The sequence below is a fragment of the Xenopus laevis genome, chromosome 1L, assembly GCF_017654675.1.
Source record: "Xenopus laevis strain J_2021 chromosome 1L, Xenopus_laevis_v10.1, whole genome shotgun sequence".
Classification (NCBI taxonomy): Eukaryota; Metazoa; Chordata; class Amphibia; order Anura; family Pipidae; genus Xenopus; species Xenopus laevis.
The window spans coordinates 198628279-198649937 of record NC_054371.1 but is presented as its reverse complement, the minus strand read 5'-3'; the positions used below and the strand labels follow the sequence as shown (position 1 = coordinate 198649937).

At 39.7% G+C, this 21659-nt stretch overlaps 2 protein-coding genes across 4 annotated transcripts in view; both read right to left on the bottom strand.

Moving 5' to 3' along the window:
- LOC108717696 (baculoviral IAP repeat-containing protein 1) overlaps nucleotides 1–812 on the bottom strand; it is a 31868-nt gene extending 31056 nt beyond the window's left edge. Inside the window, exon 1 of one of the 2 annotated variants that reach the window (XM_041568708.1) lies at nucleotides 715–812. The gene's annotated coding sequence lies outside the window, so the exon portion shown is untranslated. The remainder of the gene's footprint in view (nucleotides 1–714) is intronic. The other variant, XM_018264962.2, reaches the window with a different exon arrangement.
- Nucleotides 813–4724: 3912 nt separating this feature from the next.
- On the bottom strand, nucleotides 4725–20476 carry LOC108717703 (baculoviral IAP repeat-containing protein 1b). 2 transcript variants are annotated; one of them, XM_041568693.1, is made up of 10 exons: nucleotides 20113–20476; nucleotides 18130–18229; nucleotides 17342–17399; nucleotides 15321–15363; nucleotides 12105–14144; nucleotides 11091–11261; nucleotides 9835–9996; nucleotides 9315–9401; nucleotides 6649–6816; nucleotides 4725–6247 (listed from the first exon to the last, which is right to left on the bottom strand). In XM_041568693.1, exons 1-10 carry the CDS (start codon nucleotides 20243–20245, stop codon nucleotides 5883–5885), a joined length of 3327 nt encoding a protein of 1108 aa, XP_041424627.1. In that variant the 5' UTR covers nucleotides 20246–20476; the 3' UTR covers nucleotides 4725–5882. The 2 variants fall into 2 exon arrangements, with proteins under 2 accessions (XP_041424627.1, XP_041424632.1); XM_041568698.1 differs by lacking the exon at nucleotides 9315–9401.
- Between the last annotated feature and the right edge of the window lie 1183 nt (nucleotides 20477–21659).

Below are 21659 nucleotides of genomic sequence, written 5' to 3'. Positions count from 1 at the left end.
TATAATCTTTTGAACATGCGCCGGCATCATTACGCATGCCTACGCTCAGCGCAATGACGTTTCCAAAGTGCACCTGCATAATTGCGCAATGACGTCTTATGTATGATAATGCGTTCCGTGTTAGCCCTGCTGTAATCATTATAGGAAAACCTTGCTGTTATATTTCACCAAGATCTCGCGAGAATTGCAGAGATAATCGTTGTATTGTGATATTATAAATGTTTTTGAAAGAGAATTGAACTATTAATCAAATAGTTGCTTATTGTAATAATTCTGGCTAGAAATTAGCCTAACTTCCAGGGGATATTGTTATTGGTGGGAAATAATTCAACTAAATTATTAAAATGTATCTTTATTAAATATAATACAAATGTTAAAAATTGTTAATAAACTTACTCTTGATTTAAAAGAATTGAATCTCCAATATTCTTTAATTCTTATTTCTTGTTATTTTATGTATATATATAAAAAAATTTGCTTAGAATTAGCCACTCTATAACATACTAAAAGTTAACTTAAAGGTGTTCCAGTATGCACCAGTGCAAATGATAACTGACTGAATAACTGATTAAATGATTTCTGTCTATCCTGTGAAGCTATACCCATGGAATTGTATATAAACACTGACTGCACGTAAAATTCAAAATTGAACAATTTTTTCTGCAGTCTGCAGTCTGGCACAATACATTGCTTAGGAGAGTTGCCTTTACCTACCTCAATATCCACAGTGTCACCGCTTCATTCTGTGCTGCTCAGTGAGGAGAAAATGAAGTTATTTACCAGCAAAGATTGAAAGTGAAACCGTCACTGTTTCCAGGACAAAGGTTACTGCAGCTGAAAGAGGAAGAACAGGCATAAAGAGTTATGCAATGTATTGTGACATTTCTGGTTCTTAAGCCTTTACCCAACTTATGTGAATATAAGGTGCGCAGTTGCACTGCTACAAAGCTGAAGATGTTGAAGGTGTATAATGAATTCTGCTTCATTTCCATCTTCTGTTGAACATACCGCATACCTCCCAACTGTCCCGTTTTTAGAGGGACAGTCCCTCTTTTGACAGCTCAACCTGCAGTCCCTCATTTATACTGGAAATTCCCTTTTTTCTCTGCACTGAAGAGCCAGAAAAAGAAAAAAAGTTTCTAACTTAATTGGCTTTTGGCAGGGAGCCCAGAACAGTCACAACAGAAGATAAGATACATTTGTAATAATTCAAATGTAGATAGCAAATAAGTAATTGTAACACTATAAGATAACAGGTGCCTTGGGGAATGTTAAAAACACAGCTTAAATGGCAATTCACCTTCATTATGTAGCGCTATAATAAACTGACACTACTGTGGTCAGTTTTAGCAACTTTCCATGTGATGTGGAACCACAAATGAGACACTCTTTACTCAGGGGTAAGCCCTTGCAGTGGGGTGGAGGCAGGGTGTAGTGCAACTGTAACCGTGTGCCAATGCACAAGAATTGGGTGCCAGAGGTTCTTTTATGCTTAACCAAGAACAGTATTTATTTAACATAGCATATAGAACATATCCACAATGGAGATTAGAATACAGATAGCATAAAGGTAGCATATTCTCAGTACCAGTATAAGATGAATCCCTGGGGCCAGGGATTGCATCTTGTGCAGCTTGTGAAGAGGTATTGCCCAGTTTTCAGGATCTCTTTAAGTGGCAGCTAGGGGAATTCCTATCATCCCTAGTCTCAACAGTTTGTCCCTACTCTGGGTCAGTAATACCCTGGGATCTTAATCCCTCTAATATCATCGTCGGAGCTTTGAGTTGCTCAACCAAATAGCCTCTCTATCACTCCTAGAGTGATATATAAAAGGATATGCTATCTATTTACTAGGGCCAATGCTCCTAGGATCCTGCGCCCATTCCCTTCCTGCCTGCTCAAGTAAGGGCTAAAGCACAATGGACCCAGACCTCATGGTTCCCAAGACCTGTATACTACTGCACAGTGCCATCTGGTGTACACTGTGAGAACTACAGGGGTTAAATAACCACAAGGTCCCCATAAGGACCCGCTTAGGTGTCCATATTAATAGGGATGTGCCTGTCAATAATGTGTAAGGGTGTCTGAATTTTCACATCCCTACATTTAGAAAACCTGTAATAACTGAAACTGAAACCACAGAAAATATGTTTAAACTTTTATAACCTGTGAAATTTTGTAAAATTAACATGATAATTAGGGGGTGTGGCCACAAAAATGGCCGTGGTCAAAAAAAATCACCATACTAAACGGGGCAACTTTTTTGTCCCTCTTTTTATTTCCAAAATGTTGGGAGGTATGTACATGAAGGGTGAGCTACTGCCTAAATCTGTTTTACAGAAAAGAATCTCTAATCCTGTCTTAGCCCAGAATACAGTCAGGTAAAACATAGGTACACTAGACTCCCTTTCTCAGCTGGGCCAGGTTTTTTGTTACTCCACCTCTCAGCTGCTGTTAAGAAAGATATAGAGGACACGTGTTTGTGAAGCTTCACATCCAGGTCATGGCATATCTGTAGAAATAAGAAGAGCACAGAAGAGCCAGCTCCTCTGGTCAGAACTCAGCCGTATACCTACATCTAGAGATGCCACCCGGCAGGTATTTTACCGGCCTAGCCGGTAAAACACCTGCCAAGGCCGGGGCTGGTATTACAAATTTACCGGAAATGCAGTTGCCGGTAATTTGTAATACCTTTTAAAAAAAGCCCCTGGCCTGCCCACAATTCGCACAGAACTTACCGTTTTTCCAGCTCTGTAGACATCTCTGCGATGTTGCGCCGCCCCTTTGGCGGCACACCACATAGCTCCACCCCCTTTTGCATCACGGACCGCACCCTTTTGGTGCCCGCCCCCCACTGTCCGGTAATATTTTTTAGTAAAGGTGGCAACCCTACCTACATCTAAAAGAAAATTACACACGTTTGAGGACTGCCAAATCCAGATTCTAGGCTGGGAGAGCGACTGGTTCGAAAGAGTTGTTAAAGAAGCCATACAGTATATGTAAAAACTGAAAAACGAAGTTTGAATAGAGGCAGGGGGTGCAACATCTAATGTCTGCCACATACAATACAATAGGGATGTGGTGTTTATTAAAAATCCTTCTAAGTTTTTCCGACACCCCAGCTACATATGGGAAGACAAAGATTTTCTTCTGTCCTGTTTTCCACCTTCCCCGGTAGTCTTGGTGTTACTGCTTCTTTTTGTACAGGTTTTCACAAAGGTCCAATCTAGATCAAAAGAGGTGTTAAAGAAGCCATATATGTAAAAACTGAAAAACCAAGTTTGAATAGAGACAGGGGTGCAACGTCTATTGTCTGACAAATACAATGTTGTTTTGGCACCTCTCTCTGGAAGGTTAAATAACACCTCAAAGGTCCAATCTTTCTAATTCATTCAACACCTAACTTAACTTGCTCCTAAATTGGAGCACAAAGCTGCTCCTACTAGCTAAACTGTTTAACTTATGTTCCTAGAACGTCTATGACAGTTGCTTTCTAACCTGCTGTCTAACCTTGGGGTCAGGCCAGTCCAATGCTGACTCGCCTATGGAAGAATCATGCCACCCCCAGCCCAATGTCACCACAAGAAGCACCTCTTTCCTCTCCACATCAGTGGCTCAGTATAGGTGTGGGGGGGGGGGTATTGGGGCGGCTTACCCTTATGGTTCATGTCTAATAATACTGAACTTTTGGTTCTACTTTTCTGAGCTCTCCTTTGATCTATATAAACATGTAACTAGACAAGATCAAAAGTATGTGGCACTGAAAGGGTTATAACCTTCAAATTCAATTTGCAACACAAAGTATGCTCGCCAAATAATTTGACTGCATAAACCATGTTTCAGTAAGGCAGCACGGGAGCTCTACTGCTGGAACCAATTATGAATTTTCAGCAGTGTGCAGATCAATTCATGAAGAAACTTTCTTGTGCATGTTTTCATTTCCATTTGGTTTGGTTTGATTTGACACTTGGGAGGGGACATGATTAGGCTTTATATGTACATTAGAGTGCATTATAGACAGATAGCAGAGAATCTTATTTCCCTTAAAAAGGATCAAAGCACCACTCTTAAAGGATACCCACACTGGCACAGAAAGAACACACAAGGGAACAATTACTACTTGCAAGGCAGAGTTTGTAATGCAAAAAATGGGCAGAATCAGCCATGTTTTTTGCACTATGTGTCCCACCAAATTGCCAAAAAATGACACAGGTCTCTGCACTCCAAAATGGTGTTTGCCTGATGAAACCATTTCCGCATGCATCAGTGGTGCTGTAGTGCAGTAGGGCTGTATGCATTAGGGGCAGGTAGGGGGGACAAGGTGCAGACCTCAGCTAGACCCAGACCCAAATGCTTTTTAATTGAACTTGTGTGCCCCTTAGTGCTCCTGAACTTGTGTCTGGGGTGTCTGTAAATAACTCCCTCAGACTCCTTGCAGATATTATACATTTCAAAAGTCAGGGCAGAAGTGATAACCAGTAATCCACCTTGCACCCACTACTTCCATTTGATGGTTAAATAAGGACACCACCAATAATTAGTCATTTAATTATGAATTTATTAAGCATATTATACATAATCACAACTATATATGACAATACAATTTTATTCTATAATCATGTGAATTATATATATATATATATATATATATATATATATATATATATATATATATATATATATATATATATATATATATATATATATATATATATATATATATATATATATATATATCAATTGCATATAGAGTACAAACATTTTCTTTAGCTCCTGCTAGCTTGTCAGACATTCCATTTACCTTTTACATTGGTTTTTCCCCCAGTCTTTTTACTTTCCACTTTCCATTTGTGCTCTCGCTGTATATCCCAAAATGATTCTCAGAGTTATTTATTACAGCACTTTGGTTTCAAACAGCCAGGAGGCATGGGATAGTGTGTTGCTTTATGCCACATATTCCACAGTAGTTTCTTTTGCAAAATGTATTGAGAGTTTGTTATGCAGAGAGGAGGATCCAGATGACTAGCATCATACCTTTGCCCTCCAGTTGATGGAAACCTGCAACTATAACTCTTATCCTAATGTAAATGGATGTTACAGAGGCGGAAGACTTAACTGAATTGTCTGGGCTATGGTCACACCCTTGCTCCCATTAAAACTAATGCATTATGTGGAAAAGATAAATAAAAAAACTGTTCCATTGGAATATTCTGCTTTAGGGTCATGGGCAACCAATGTCCATCCTGAAGAGGGATGATTAAATCTAGAGCTCAAGTATAGCTTCAACATTGTTTGGTCATCTTTGGTCTAGAGTCTTGACTAAAAAAGTCACCCCTCCTTCATCCCGAAAACATACTGATATTGGGGTAGTGTCTTTACTAATCCCCTGGTATGAATACAGATATCATTCTTCATCTGTTTACACAAAGTCAGATTGGGGCATTGGGGGCTCACCGGGGCTGTGACACCACAAGTCCACCTTCTGATGTCTACTTAACTTTGGTGGCCTTTCTGGGGAGCAGGCCCATTAAGGGACAGGATTTTTTCCCGGTGTCCTGTCAGCCCAGTTTGATCCTGTGAATACACAAATGTGCCCCCTTTTCTCTCTCAGAGACATTTTATGACTTGTATAATCAGTAAGAAGACCCTAATGAAGAGTTCATTTTCTAGGCATTAACATTCAGAGACTTGGTAAGATTCACATGTATAAGAAACACTTCCCTCTAAATGATTTAATTACTAGCATTTCCTTAGGCCTCGGTGGGGTTTTCATTTTGTTGAATCTGGCCCATTTCTTAGAGTGTACTTTGCCATAAACCATACACCATATATTAATTGTAGTATAATACAAATATAACACTAATAATAATGTTCTGTAGGATTTAGTCCTTCACAATAGCAGCGAATGGTAGGAACCACTGCCACTGGAGCTCAAATCGCTCTCCCTGGGGATGCTTTTTTCTCATGTCATTAAACATTTCTATATCTTTCTCGTCCAGAAGCCATGAAAACATGGATAATGACCTCAGACTAGGAAGTCTGGCCACACACTGAACTAAAGCAATGAAAGTTAAAGGATCAGTTTTGATTTCCCTGCCATATGCTCTGCTAATTGACAAAGTATTCAGCTTTGGCAAATGATCTACCAACTGGAAAAAGTCTCTCCATCCAGACTGGGTAATGTCATGGTTTGCATGAAGATCTAGCTTCTCAATGTTGCTTAAATGTCCTTCTCTCACTGCGTGTGCTGAAAAAGAAAGGTTTAGATCTTAGTGAAATCATTTCCATTGCTTACACAAGTATTATGATACCCTGGATAGTCAGCCATACAGTTGTAGGCCCCCTTCTTCAAGGGGCCCAATTATTAGCCCACTGATTACACAGGCCCCCTGATAATGAGTAGTGGAGTCCCAGGGAAAAAAGATTTTTCTGGGAGACTTCCGTCTGTCTGCTTCACTGTCAAATTAAACTTACGGTAAAAGCAAAACATTTACTTTCTTTTTAATAATTCAAATTGTTACCTCATTAATGTGTACTGGCACTTTCTGGAGCAGATTTTGCAGAGAAAAGCCATTTCTTATATGAGTCAATGTTAGACCTAACTCAGCTCCACATTTTAGTTCATCCTGGAGCAACTTCCCTACTTACCCAACTGCAGCAGGCAGGCATCATTTAACACATTGCTGGGGAATGATATAATCCTGAGATTTCTGAGGTATTGGAACTGCTGAATAATTGTTTCTGGTATCATGCGTATCCCACAGCCTCCAGGGAGGTAGAGCTCCTCCAGTTGGGTCAGACATGGCAAAGCTACAACTAAAGAGGAAAGGCTTTTTATGGGAGAATGACCAGCAACATAAAAGCAAGATCCCAAAACTAGGGATGCACTTAATCTATATTGTTGGATTTTACTGAATACCAAATCTTTCACAAAAGATTTGGTTGAATAGTGACCCAAATCCAAACCATACTTGCATAAATAAACTATTGCTGAATAAAAAGCTGCCACTTTAATTTATTTGGGGTAAGGTGTGCTCCAGCCACAAGGTAAGTAATTTGCCTCAGGTAGCAGTGCCCTCTGGTTAGTAGGGGCAAAAAAAAGTTGCTCCTGGTAACTTAAAGGGAGTTACAGTATTTATCAAAGGTCGAGTTTTCGAGATTTATTATATCCCGAAGCTGGAAATAGCCCAAATCCAAAAATGCTCTAGCTAAAACCTGTCGAGGTCATGTAGAAGTCAATTGCAGAGGTCCCTTCAACCATTTTCATGATGTTTGGGTTTTTTTCAGTGGTTTTCACTCAAGTGATTCAAGTTTATTTTTAGCTGAAAACTCGATAGATTGAGTGTATTCCGTTCCCCCCAAACCTCACAAATTTGAATTGATAAATAGCCCCTCAAGTTCGTTTTTATAAAATGGAATTTTGGCTCTAATAGTGCATTTGCGCTTAAGCACTCGCAATGAGGCTCTTCCCTTGACCTGCTCCGACACTGAAAAGGTAGGTGGGGGCAGCATCACTTTGGCCACAGAGGAGGCTGAAAATCCCTTGTTTGGGGCTTTACTGTCACATTGACTTTAGGGTTTCAGAGTTAAACACTAAGGGGCAAATTTACTAAAGGGCGAAGTGACTAACGCGGGCGAAAAATTGCTAGCGATCGCTGGCGTAACTTCGCTGGTGAAGGAGATAGACTCTAGCAGTACTTCGCTCCTTAACGCCTGGTGAATTTTTGCTCTTGGGAATGGACGTAACTACGCAAATTCATTAAGATGTGTTTACTGAATGTTACCGCTTGCGCCAGACTTGCCTTCGCGACCTCAGACCAGGGGAAGTGCAATAGAGTAAATAGAAGTTCCTTCAGGGTGATAGGCTGAAAAAGAGTGTAAATTTCTTTTGGGGTAACCGGCTTCCCCCCTGCATTTCCTAACATTTTTCACATAAACTATACACTGGGCTCATATGTAGGGCAATATAACAACTTTATTTTATTAAGGTTTCCCCAGCTAGTGTAGTGTAATGTATTTGCTGCAACATATACGTCTATTCAACTTTAACTTCCCGCCGTATACAAATTAGGCAATGCTAGCGTAACTTCGCTTCGTTTGGTGCAGTAATGCTAGCACAACTTCGCCAGCGTTCGGCGCCCTGGACGCAACTTCGGATTTAAGTGAATTAGTGTTGCGCAGTGAGCGAAGCCGTCGCTGGCTAATTTTCGGAGGTTAGTGAATTTGCCCCTTAGGATCCAGACAAATGCAAATCCTCAAAAAAAACTATTCTCTGACTAGAGACCAATGCCACACTAAAATTTTATGGAAAGGATAGCTTCTGAATATTGTAACTTTATTTTATATCTAATACCTTATTGGTTTTAGACATATAAAACAAACAGACACACAGCAAAAATAATATTAACGAAACATAACAACATGTTTAGTACAGTACTGTGGTTGTCTATCCAGGGGTGTAATACAGAGAAAGCTGACCCTGCTGGAGGGACCAGGAGGTATAGGGGGGCCCTTGAGGCCCTTATAAATGAGGAATTTTAACACAGGTTGTCCTGTTGGTAAAACAGGACAACTCTGGATATGTTGGGGTCCCAGTTTGGATTAACTATAAGGCTCTCATTAAACAACAAACAGCACAACATATTCAGTGTAATCTGACAGACCCACCAGGAAACAGGTTAATTTCTAGTGGTTAGAGGAGCCTCCAGTCTAGTTGTTGGTCAGACTCCCTTCCTTATCTGCACTCTGATAACCATCCTTGCTCTACAGATAGCGCAGGCCATAGTATACAAAGATCAAGCAGTGCAGCGGTTTAAGAGTTAAAGTCTCAGCAATTCCAACTCATTCCCATATATTAGTAGTTTCCAGACTATTTTGACTTAAGCCAACTCTGTTTACTATTCTAGGTCAAGCCTACTTTAGGCTTTAGAAATGATTGCAGTATCTGCCATTCAGCCATAGTTTAGCACCCGAAAAAACCTTCACATTCTAGGAAACAGAAAAGCACATTCTCCAAAATCTCACTCTAACTGGTTTCTAACCAGGTCCATTGTATCATCCCAGAGAAGGGATGTTAAACAGAAAGACAAATGGGAAGTTAAAAAGAAGGGAGAGATGTACAGAAAGGTGTTTTCCCAGCCCTACAATGTATCTATTTATAACCACTAGGATGCCAAGGAACAACTAAAAAGCTCATCTTTTCAGCATTCAACATCAAACTGTGAACTTTATTCATTTCTAATCTTCATATAATACATTTGATCTCAGTATATACGTGTGCTAATACTCTTCTGTAATAAAGCAAGTAAACTTACCAAAAATATTTGCTCTCTCCATATTGTTAAAATACATATTCTTGATATCAAATATTTTTAAATTTGGAAACAATGGTAAAAGAGAAGCTAAAAACAAAGAAAAATATAAAGTTTATGAATGTTTTATATTATATCTTACTGTGGTAATAAGCGTAGCAAAATTTTTTGGCAGCAGAAGGAATTAATGTTGGAAATGAAGGCAAAGTAAGAGTCAGACCTTTACACAGCTGTTTGATTTATAGAGGGACATGGGGGTCAGAACCAGGAGGGGGCAATGGTGCCCCTTTAGTTATTGAAGTTTATGTGGGTTTAGGGGGAGCTAAGAAAAAAATGTGGGCAGTTTTGCACAAAGTACTTGGTGATGGGGCCGAATTTGAATCCCAGTCAAGACATGCCAACCCAGTGAATAAGGTTCAGTCTCAAGGGTATTCCATGTAAATGGAAATCATAGGAGCAATCCTTGGCTTCCATCCAGAATTCCTTCTGGCAAAGCAATGTAAAATGAAGTGAACCATCTTACCCAAATAAACCATTAAACTGTCGTATAGAAAACGTCCTCGTAGATTGATCTCCTGAATGTTTCTATTGTGGGACAGTCCTTCAAAAACCTTTTTAAATTCAGGACACTGATCGCATTCAAGATGAAAACATGTCAGATTAGAGAAGGCTGCAATAAATTCAGCTAAAAATAAAATAAATTAAAAAGATTTAGGAAACAGTGAAATAGAATTACTGGCAAGAAAATAGTTGCACTAGAATGAAAACTCTTGAATCATTGGGTCAGTATAAGGCAAATGATTTTTGTTGACTCAGAATCCTCCTAACACACAAGTTCTGGCCCGATCTAGTAACCCATGGCAACCATTCAACAGTTTATCTGTCTATGTTGGATGGAATACTGATGGTATCTGCCTGATTGGTTGCCAAGGCAGATTATCCTCCACTTCCATGTGTCCAGTGTCAGACTGGGACACCAGGGGCCCACCCAAAAACTTGAGACCAAGGGCCCACTCTCAGTACTAATATTCTTCATCTCCTCAATCAACCTCTATTCTCCTAGTTTGTTTTCTTTACATATTATAATCTATTATTCCATCTATTTAGCCTCTTTGTTCTCATAGAATAGGGAATGGCCATGAGGGCCCACTGACACCTGGTATCCCGGTGGGCCAGTCCGACACTGCATGTGTCTCCATTCTATTGGGAATGAGACATGTTTGCAAAAGTTCCAGAAAGAGAAGTCAATGGACCTTACCATTACTAAAGATAAGTTAACATGGGTATCAAAACCATCCTCAGAAAAATTATGAATAATTTAGGCTGTCAAGAAGCTGTCAAGAATGCTTCTGTGCCATTAAAGAAAAGGGTGGCCAAACATCTTGGAATTATGTCATTAGAGAACTAATTTAAGATTGAGGTTAGATGTTTCCTTTAAAGAAAATTAGAAGGGGGAAGACATGTCCCAAGATTAACCCTGTCTAGGGATAAAATGCAACATGTAAGTTTGTTTTAATATAAATGTGCGGTTAGCCTTTTCGATCAACAGCTCTATCGTAAAGGCAGAGATTCAGCAACCCTAGGGTTTACTGACTATATAGAAAGTGGATAGACAGGCTGAGGCTACAAATCCATGATGAGCCAGTAACACCTTTGTAGGAATTCGGGGAAATAAAGCACATATATATAACAACAACAATAATAATAATGACATGTTGCTATAATTATGTTAAAATTTCCAATCAATTTCCAAGTAACCAAAGACAAATCCTTTCTTACCTAATTTTCCAGAATCTTTACTCAGATTAACATTGTTCAACACTAATTTTTCAAGATCTCTTAGTTCTTTAAATCCATCTGGAAAAAATCGGACAACTTCCACATCATTAGGCGGATTCATTATTAACTCCTTTAATTGCCTAAATCGGTCCAGATGTGAAAGTAGATATTCTAAAATGGCAAATACAAGCAAAAAGACCATTAGAACGGCAAGTATTAAAGGAAAATTGGTAATAGCAGATCTACACTTATATATGGTACCTGAGGTTTGAACACAAAACTTTAGTATTTACCAATGACAGATATTTAAATTCATTTATACATTTCTTAGTTCCTGACAACGTCAAAGGATTATAACCTCTAGTCAGGTAGAAGATGCTAATCAAGTGCAAAAGTTAGCTATATGCTATATGAAAAGCCATGAAGAGAGGGTCTTTATTATTTTAAAATGAACTGGTTGTGCAGCTGTTAAGTTGCTAAAACAACATCTAAAGAAATTACCTGGTTTGACCAAAATAAAGAGGTTATAATGCCTAATTAACTTGTCGGCCTATCAGAACTATTCCCCAGTTTAGTCAGTGGCATAGAAATGGTATAACAATACGTTTTGCTGATTTATATTAGGTAAGGCATAGTAAAAGTTCTATACAATATCACTTGTGGGCACATTCTGAAAGACGTTACCACTTGTCTCTGGGCTGGAAACATTTTAATAAAGTGCTTCCTCTCTGGGAAAGAACTGTGGTTATATCCATTTACCTGACCGTAGTAAATAAAGGAATCCCATATTTAACCCACTTTAAACACAACAACTGTGATGATATTGCTATTGAAATTCTATGTCTTACTTGGGTATTCACTGCACATAAATTCCCTGGCGAACAACCCTTTTAAGAAGTAAAGGGCAAACGGAACAGTAAATAAAATGAGAGAAAATGGGAGAAAAAGAGTATATCTGAGTGTAGTGGATGAAATAAGCTAAGTGAACAAAGGAGAATATATATTTATTCATACCTGGTGGGTTCATTTGAGTCATCTGAAGACTTTCTAGTGAAGACATCTGTAGAATCAGATCTTGTTCTGTCATATTTAATTCTATTCCATGAAAACTGCATTTTACAAAAGAAGTGCTGTAAAGATCAATACAGGGCCAAACAGCTTCAATAAATCCAGGACTCTGACTCAGTCTCAGTTCTATGTGATCAGCAAGAGAGAGGAAAGCTAAGAGATTGCCAAGGTATGTGTCCAAATCTGAAATGCTGCCATTCACATCAATCTTGAGCAGAGCAATCTTATGTTGACTTGTATTGATATCTAGATCAGATATGTCCACAGGAGTTTGAGTGAAATAATCAAACAGGTTTACCATTTTAGGTATATCTGGGTTTAATCTTAATGCCATAGAATAGTCGTGTTCAACAGTTGGAATATCAGGAAAATATGCAGTAGATAACTCAAGAAACTTAGACAGTGTGCTGCTTTCTGTTTTATATATAGCTAGACGCAAGCTTCTAATGAACGACAATCCTTCTGGATATTTTTTGAGAAACAGAAGCAATGGCATGTTTGGAAAGGACAGATCCACACATATATCTTTTCCTTTGAGATACTGCAATATAAGAGATGCACACTGAGATGCGGAATTAACCATAGCAGATAGTTGGATAGCTAATATCAGAACTTTTTCATTTCCACGTGAAAACTGTTTCAGATCAGTTAGCAATGGATTTTGTTTCAAGCTGAACTCGATATCTGTTTGAGAATCAGGAGTCTCAAATTTATTCAGCAGAAAGAGCAAGTGAGACACAATAACTGAAGTTGTTTCAGCAGAATGCAGGCAGCAGAGTTTTAGATAATTGGATTGTTCCTCAACTTGGGAGTATGTATTTATTTGTTGCAGATAACCTAAGCCTTTCTCCTTCATTATTTCATTCTCTGACTGCAGGAGGTCATCCATCCGTTGGCTAGCAAGAAACTCCTGGAAAGTTGGGTAAAAGAACCTGTAAATAGGACGTAGCCTTTGTGATGTGAATTTGCTGAGGAGTCCAAAGCTTAGAGCATCTTCTCCAGATAAACCAATGGCAATGAGATCCTCATCTGTGAAATCAAACTGTGACTTGAAGACTCCATCCAGTGCAAGGTCTCCACACAGTGATACTAAAGCTTCAACTCTTTCTGTTTCCCTGGGGTGCTTTAGCTTGGTATACATAAGGTAGGCCTTGCAGACAGATATGTCACTGGATAGTTCCCTGTTTGGATTTTGAATCCAGAAGACACAAAGGGCACATGTAAACATAGGAGTCTTCAGTACAGCTTTGAATATATCAGAAAACTCCATTTTGGTAAAAAAAGTTTTAAGAAATGGAATGTCATGAGAAAAAAGGTGTCGATAAATATACATGGAGCTGTACAGAGGGAAATCCTGGATGCTCAGTATTGTCCTTGCATATTGGCGCAGCTTCTTTCCCTGATCGGTGCGCACTGTGACTGCCAGGCTCACCCTGTTCCAGTGGTTTTTTTGTAAAAGATTTTCTATGGGTTCAGGTACGAAGTCCTTTGTGCCGTAATCATCCAGCAAGAACAGGACCTGGTTCTTTAACTGCTTTATAATTTTCAACAGAATATCCTCAGTGAGTGACGTGGATGATCCAGTCAAGTGTTTACTGATAATCTGAGAGAGTGTTTGTTGTTTCTCAATGAAAGTAACCGAGATATAAAACACCAGAATGAACCTGCTTAACATGGGGCAGGTCCCTGAAGCCCACAGAATGGCTATCTTCCTCAGTAGAGCCGTTTTGCCACTGCCAGCTTCACCTTCTATCATGGTGATATCCACCAGGTCTGACAGAATATCAGGTAACGTAAGCTGCTTCAAAGGCTGATTTTTGGTGTCTTTGGCAGTTACAGATATATCTGCAAATAGGGACTTCAGATCAATGGAAACATTGGAGCAATTAGCAAAAGAAAGTAATTTAGTGAACTGTGGGTTATTGTACATATCCATCAGCTGATGCCTCAACTTGGTCAACCAGTCTTCTGTAGGAGCATCTAAATCTATAAATGGGGAAAAAAGATGTTGGTTTAGAAGGTGTAATTGGTAATTGTATTTACGTAATAAATATAAATGGAAAACAGCAAAACATTCACATGTTAAGGACCAATTCACAAGGAATTACAGGGATATTTAACTATTACAGGACCAAACTGCTCATACCCTGCTTACCAAAATAAAAAAAATAGGACAATAATGCACCCCAGAACTGCTATTAGTTATTTTTTGGATACCACAAGACTTTAGGAGGCTGCCTGTAATGAAATAAATAAACAATACTTAAAGAAATGGTTCACCTCTAAGTTAACTTATGTTATAGAATGGCCATTTCTAAGCAGCTTTTCAATTGGTCTTCATTGTTTATTTTGTATAGTTTTTTAACTATTTGCCTTCTTCTTCTGACTCTTTCCAGCTTTCAAATGGGGGTCACTGAGCCATTCTAAAAAACAAATGCTCTGTAAGGCTACACATATATTGTTATTTCTACTTGTTATTTCTATTTAGGCCTCTCCTATTCCTATCCCAGTCTCTTATTCAAATCAATGCATGGTTGCTAGGTTAATTTGGATCCTAGTCACCAGATTGAAATTGTAAACTGGAGAGCTGCTGAATAAAAAGCTCAATAAATCAAAAACCACAAATAATAAAAAATGAAAACCAATTGCAAATTGTCTCAGAATACCCTGCATCATACTAAAAGTTAACTCAAATGTGAACGACCCCTTTAAAACCACTTCATCTCTTCTCTTAGGCTCACAAAAGGTGAGCTCAGTGGCGTAACTATAGAGGTAGCAGACCCCACGATTGCAGGAGGGCCTGGACCACAGGGTCTGCTTCCTCTATAGTTACGCCACTGTTTACCTACTCTAATAGGTAGGAATGCGATAGAGCATGTGGTGGTTGTAGGGCCAGGTAGAAGCTTCAGTGTGGCAGACTCCTCTGAAGTTTTTTTTGGAGGGGAGACGTGGCATTATTACACCATTGGGTGAGCTGGTAACACTGAATCCTGGCTTATACAATCAGTGAGCCAGCTTGATAGGGAACAAAAAAAGCCCCCCTTTTATTAGACAATCACAGAGGAGTACCTGGCTATAGAGTCAGTGGGCTGAATATACCCACTCTTTTCTTTGAGGGACTTTTACGAGATAAACTTAAAAAAGTTTGCTTTCTGCACTTACCACTGTTTTTAGGGGTCTTTATTTTTTCCTGGTGGGGAACAAGCTGCAGAGATGAATAAACCCTCGATTAAAAATGGTTAATGTTCATGGTTAAGAGCATCATCATTTCTTGCTACTTCATTTCTCGATGCATTTTATACAGTGTAGAAACAACAGCATGTACAGTTCAGTGCTGGGGCCTGGGTTCAGTTCTGATTACAGTACTAGCTGCATTGAGTTTGAATATTATAACAGGTGTAGGGATGTGAAAATCTTAGACACCCTTACACATTACAGACAGGCACATCCCTAGTAATATGGACACCTTAGTGGGTCCTTATGGGGACCTTGTGCTTATGTAACCCCTGCAGTTCACACAGTGTACTCTAGAGGCACTGTGCCAGAGTATAAAAGGTTTAGGAACCATGTGCTCTGGGTCCATTGCTTTAGCCCAACCAAGCAGGCTGGAAGGGAATGGGTAGTGCTGACCCTAGGCGCCTTGGCCCTAGTAATTAGACAGCTATACTCGTTTTATAGATCGCTCTAGGAGTGATAGAGAGGTTAATTAGTTGAGCAGCTCAAGGCTCCGCCGAGGAGATTAGAGGGATTAAGATCCCAGGGTATTACTGACCCAGAGTAAGGAACCAAGTGTTGAGATAGGGATGTCAGCAGTTCCCCATGTCTGCCACTGGAAGATATCCTGAAAACCGGGTAATACCCATCACATGCTGTCAACTTACTCTCTGCTGTTTATTCCCTAGCCTGTGGGGATTCAGCCTATACGTGCTGTGAGTATACGCTTCCTTTATGCTGCTGTGTATGTTCTATACTCCATTGTGGATCAATGTGCAAAATGATCTCTGTGCTACTGTTCAATAAATACTGTTCTTGTTTCAACTGTTAAAGAACTACTGGCGCCCATCATTGTGCTATCGCATCAGGTTACAGTTACACTACACCCTTGCCTCCACCCCGCTGCGAGGGCTTACCCCTGAGAAAGAGAGCTCATCGGTGGTCTCAGCCCACCAAGGAAAGTAGCTAAACTGTCCTAGCACAAGTCAGTTTACTATAGCACTACACAGGTATGGGATCTATTATCCGGAATGCTTGGGCATGCTCCATACATTAGATACACAAAACAAAGAAGAATCCTGAGCACACAGATAACCTATACTCTGGAGTTGACCACTTTGTACAAATGATATGTGATATAAATGATGTAGCCATTATTTGCACATACAAAAGAGAGAAAGAACTTCCAGCACTCAAATTCAGCCTGTGTGAAACCATTTAAATACATTTTACAAAAGTTTGAGGTGTTAGTACCAAATTTTGGCCATAATATGTAAGCTCACATGCTTCGTCAAGGCCCCTCATTTAACGTGAGTCCTACACTCTCTACTGTGTACTAAAGTGCATTTAAAAACATTTAAAACTCTTTAAACTCCTAGCAGCAATGTGCATTATGTGTGATGACCCTGTGGTAGAACTTTATCGACTTACCCTTTGTACTCAGAAGCTTTAGGAGCATTTTTACTTATTAAGCTCCCATCAACATGGTGCTTAATGTGCAACTGAGTGGTTCACTTACCCTTTGTTCAGAAACTCTAGTGAGGTGCATTGATGTGTCACATGAACTTACATATTTTGCCCAAAATGTGATACTAACACCTCAAATTTTTGTAAAATATATTTTGAGCACTGGAAGTTTTTTTTCTCCATTAGGTCTGTCAGGAGTAATTTAAACATATTGGAATACCAATATGGATTTCTGCAGCTTTGTAACTATCAAGTATAATATTTATTTATTACAGAGCAAAAGGAAATATTTTTTCAGAATTATTTGATTAAATAGGCTTTCTGTAATTTAGAACTTCCTGATTAAGGGTTTTCTGATAAGGGATCCCGTTACGGTATTATATCATGTTTCTATAGCTGTTTCCTCTTTATTTTCATGGATTATATAGCTTCTATTTAAAATTCCTATCCTGCCTAGGAAAAACAGAGAAAAAGCTTTGGACAGAGAGGAGTGAATGACTTACCTGCATTAGGACATAATCTATTGGGTCCAAGTTTGTAAAAGATTTTAGAAACTCGCACCTGTAAAGATATATAATAATAGTTGAGGCAATATATGTCTTGTTACTAAAGCCTTTCAATTGCTATATTATAGTATGTAACCATATACAGTACAGCCCAAACTGCAGCAGCACCTGAGGCTATATAGTGCAATTGTAATTATACCCTCCACCACTAGTGATGAGCACATTTTTTCGCCAGCCATGGATTCACGGTGAAATTCTGCATTTCGCCATCTGCACATTTTCTATGCGAAACTGAAACAAAAAAATTGGCGCATCAAAAAAATCTCAGTGACAAAAATGTCGAAGGTACAAAAAAGTTGCCATTAGAAAAAACGCCCATTGCCTTTAATGTATTTGGATAAAAAAGTCGCAGAGACAAAAAAGTTGCCACAAGAAAAAAATTCCATTGACTTTAATGCATTTGGAGCAAGAAAAATTGTCATACATGTAAAAAATTGTTGTGTGTAAAAAAATTTGGACGTCCATTGACTTCAATGCGTTTCGCGAATTTTGTGCAGATTCGCTCATCACTACCCACCACATATATTAACAGGAAACAATATCAATATGGAAGTTCATCTAGGACACATTTACTACAATAGCTGCCAGTAGTTCTTCTGCACCACTCCTCATAGGAGCCGCTCTGGCGGATTTTGTGCTAACCCTCAAGTGAAAGCATAACAGCAGAAAAATCAAAGTTTTACTTGAACAGAACCCAAAGCTAAAATAAATGAGAAATAACTCACTCTGGGAATAACTCAGCATGTTGTTTCCACGGGTCATCATTTTCATCCCAGTTTCCCAAACAGCCAGCACAGTAAAAACACTGGACAGTGTCTCTTTGTCCTGCAAATGACAAAGAAAAATAAATAATGGTGGTGCAAATGTAGTACCCCTATAGTTGTTTGTAGGAAAAGGTTGGGAGAAGTTAATGAACTATATATTCAATTTGCACAGACAACACTGCAGCTCCAGTAGCATTAGGCACAATAGCACATCAATGACTATATTAGAAGTGGAGATAATAACCCCAGGTGTAGTTAGGTATAGCAGGGAGAAATGGTGCCTATAGTAGCAGTGGGATAATAGTCTCTGGGAAGGGAGTGTGACTGTGTGATAGCAGGTATAATAGGGAGAGATGGTGCCTATAGTAGCAGTGGGATAATAGTCTCTGGGAAGGGACTGTGACTGTGGGATAGCAGGTATAGTAGGGAGAGATGGTGTCTATAGTAACAGTGGGATAATAGTCTCTGGGAAGGGACTGTGACTGTGGGATAGCAGGTATAGTAGGGAGAGATGGTGCCTATAGTAACAGTGGGATAATAGTCTATGGGAAGGGAGTGTGACTGTGGGATAGCAGGTATAGTAGGGAGAGATGGTGCCTATAGTAGCAGTGGGGATAATAGTCTCTGGGAAGGGACTGTGGGATAGCAGGTATAGTAGGGAGAGATGGTGCCTATAGTAGCAGTGGGGATAATAGTCTCTGGGAAGGGACTGTGGGATAGCAGGTAAAGTAGGGAGAGATGGTGCCTATAGTAACAGTGGGATAATAGTCTCTGGGAAGGGAGTGTGGCTGTGGGATAGCAGGTAGAGTAGGGAGAGATGGTGCCTATAGTAGCAGTGGGATAATAGTCTCTGGGAAGAGACTGTGGCTGTGGGATAGCAGGTATAGTAGGGACAGATGGTGCCTGTAGTAGCAGTGGGGATAATAGTCTCTGGGAAGGGAGTGTGACTGTAGGATAGCAGGTATAGTAGGGAGAGATGGTGCCTGTAGTAGCAGTGGGGATAATAGTCTCTGGGAAGGGAGTGTGACTGTGGGATAGCAGGTATAGTAGGGAGAGATGGTGCCTATAGTAACAGTGGGATAATAGTCTCTGGGAAGGGAGTGTGACTGTGGGATAGCAGGTATAGTAGGGAGAGATGGTGCCTATAGTAGCAGTGGGGATAATAGTCTCTGGGAAGGGACTGTGGGATAGCAGGTATAGTAGAGAGAGATGGTGCCTATAGTAGCAGTGGGGATAATAGTCTCTGGGAAGGGACTGTGAGATAGTGGGTATAGTAGGGAGAGATGGTGCCTGTAGTAGCAGTGGGATAATAGTCTCTGGGAAGGGAGTGTGACTGTGGGATAGCAGGTATAGTAGGGAGAGATGGTGCCTATAGTAACAGTGGGATAATAATCTCTGGGAAGGGACTGTGTTTGTGGGATAATTAGTATAGATATATGAAGTGGGAAGGAGCACACCAAAATGTCCAGGCAATGCCTTAATTCATATGCAGATTTATTGAGTGCACAAGCTTTCGGGGTCAGAACCCCTTCCTCAGGTGCAATGAGGAAGGGGTTCTGACCCCGAAAGCTTGTGCACTCAATAAATCTGCATATGAATTAAGGCATTGCCTGGACATTTTGGTGTGCTCCTTTCCACTTCATATATCTGTATAATATTTGGCTTGGAGGCTGCCAGGGATACGGATGCACCCAGCAAGTAAGTAAGTGGTGTGCGGCTAAACACTATTGTTGATCCATAATTAGTATAGAAACATTAGATGGTGCATATAATAGAATTTGGCTTGACAGCATCTGTTGCCTTTCAGCTGTTGAAACATCATCCAGCATCTATGAAAGCCTAAGGTTGGCGGGAGTTGCTTGGTATTGTACATCAACAGGATCATGGGTTATATTGCCTGTCTCTGTGTACAGGCGGCATAATACAAAACCTCAACAAAGTAACCTTTGTAGAAAAATCCAGCTCTAGCAAGTTTTTTGGGGTCAGGGTGGGCATTTTCAGGCCATCCTTGAAATGATTCCAAGCGTACTTTTTCATCTTCAAAGATGTTCTGGAATTTACTGCCTTCTAGAAACATAAAAAGACAGAATATAAAATAAATATATATATATTCTCTATGCAGTGTTCTGTTTAGATAAGTATTGGTTTGCAGGCAGTATCATCCGACTTATCTTGCTGCCAGGGTGCTAATTTAAATGGGACCCTAGCAGTGGAACAACGGTTGAAATCCCAAATTGTAAAGCTGTATAACAAATGTTAATGATAAAAAAATGAATAAATGAAGACTAACATAGTTACATAGTTACATAGTTAAATTGGGTTGAAAAAAGACAAAGTCCATCAAGTTCAACCCCTCCAAATGAAAACCCAGCATCCATACATACACCCCTCTCTACTTTTAATTAAGTTCTATATACCCATACCTATACTAACTATAGAGTTTAGTATCACAATAGCCTTTGATATTATGTCTGTCCAAAAAATCATCCAAGCCATTCTTAAAGGCATTAACTGAATCAGCCATCACAACATCACCCGGCAGTGCATTCCACAACCTCACTGTCCTGACTGTGTAGAACCCCCTACGTTGCTTCAAATGAAAGTTCTTTTCTTCTAGTCTAAAGGGGTGGCCTCTGGTACGGTGATCCACTTTATGGGTAAAAAGGTCCCCTGCCATTTGTCTATAATGTCCTCTAATGTACTTGTAAAGTGTAATCATGTCCCCTCGCAAGCGCCTTTTTTCCAGAGAAAACAACCCCAACCTTGACAGTCTACCCTCATAATTTAAGTCTTCCGTCCCTCTAACCAGTTTAGCTGCACTTAGTCTCTGCACTCTCTCCAGCTCATTTATATCCCTCTTAAGGACTGGAGTCCAAAACTGCACTGCATACTCCAGATGAGGCCTCACCAGGGACCTATAAAGAGGCATAATTATGTTTTCATCCCTTGAGTTAATGCCCTTTTTTATGCAAGACAAAACTTTATTTGCTTTAGTAGCCACAGAATGACACTGCCCAGAGTTAGACAACGTGTTATCTACAAAGACCCCTAGATCCTTCTCATTTAAGGAAACTCCCAACACATTGCCATTTAGTGTATAACTTGCATTTATATTATTTTTGCCAAAGTGCATAACCTGCATTTATCAACATTGAACCTCATTTTCCAGTTTTCTGCCCAGTTTTCCAGTTTAGACAAATCACTCTGCAAAGTGGCAGCATCCTGCATGGAACCCAGTCAAAATCTCTACCCAGAGTGATTCTACACCCTCACCAGTGCCAGCTATTGTTATTTCTTTAGCGCATGGCTTTAATTCAGGCTTTACATACAAACACACTCCTCCACCCTTTTTAATCCCTCTGTCCCTCCTAAAAAGGGTGTAACCATTTAAATTCACAATCCAGTCAAATGTTTCATACCACCAGGTCTCAGTGATACCAATTATATCATAATTTTTAGAGCATGCAATTAATTCCAGGTCTCCCATTTTA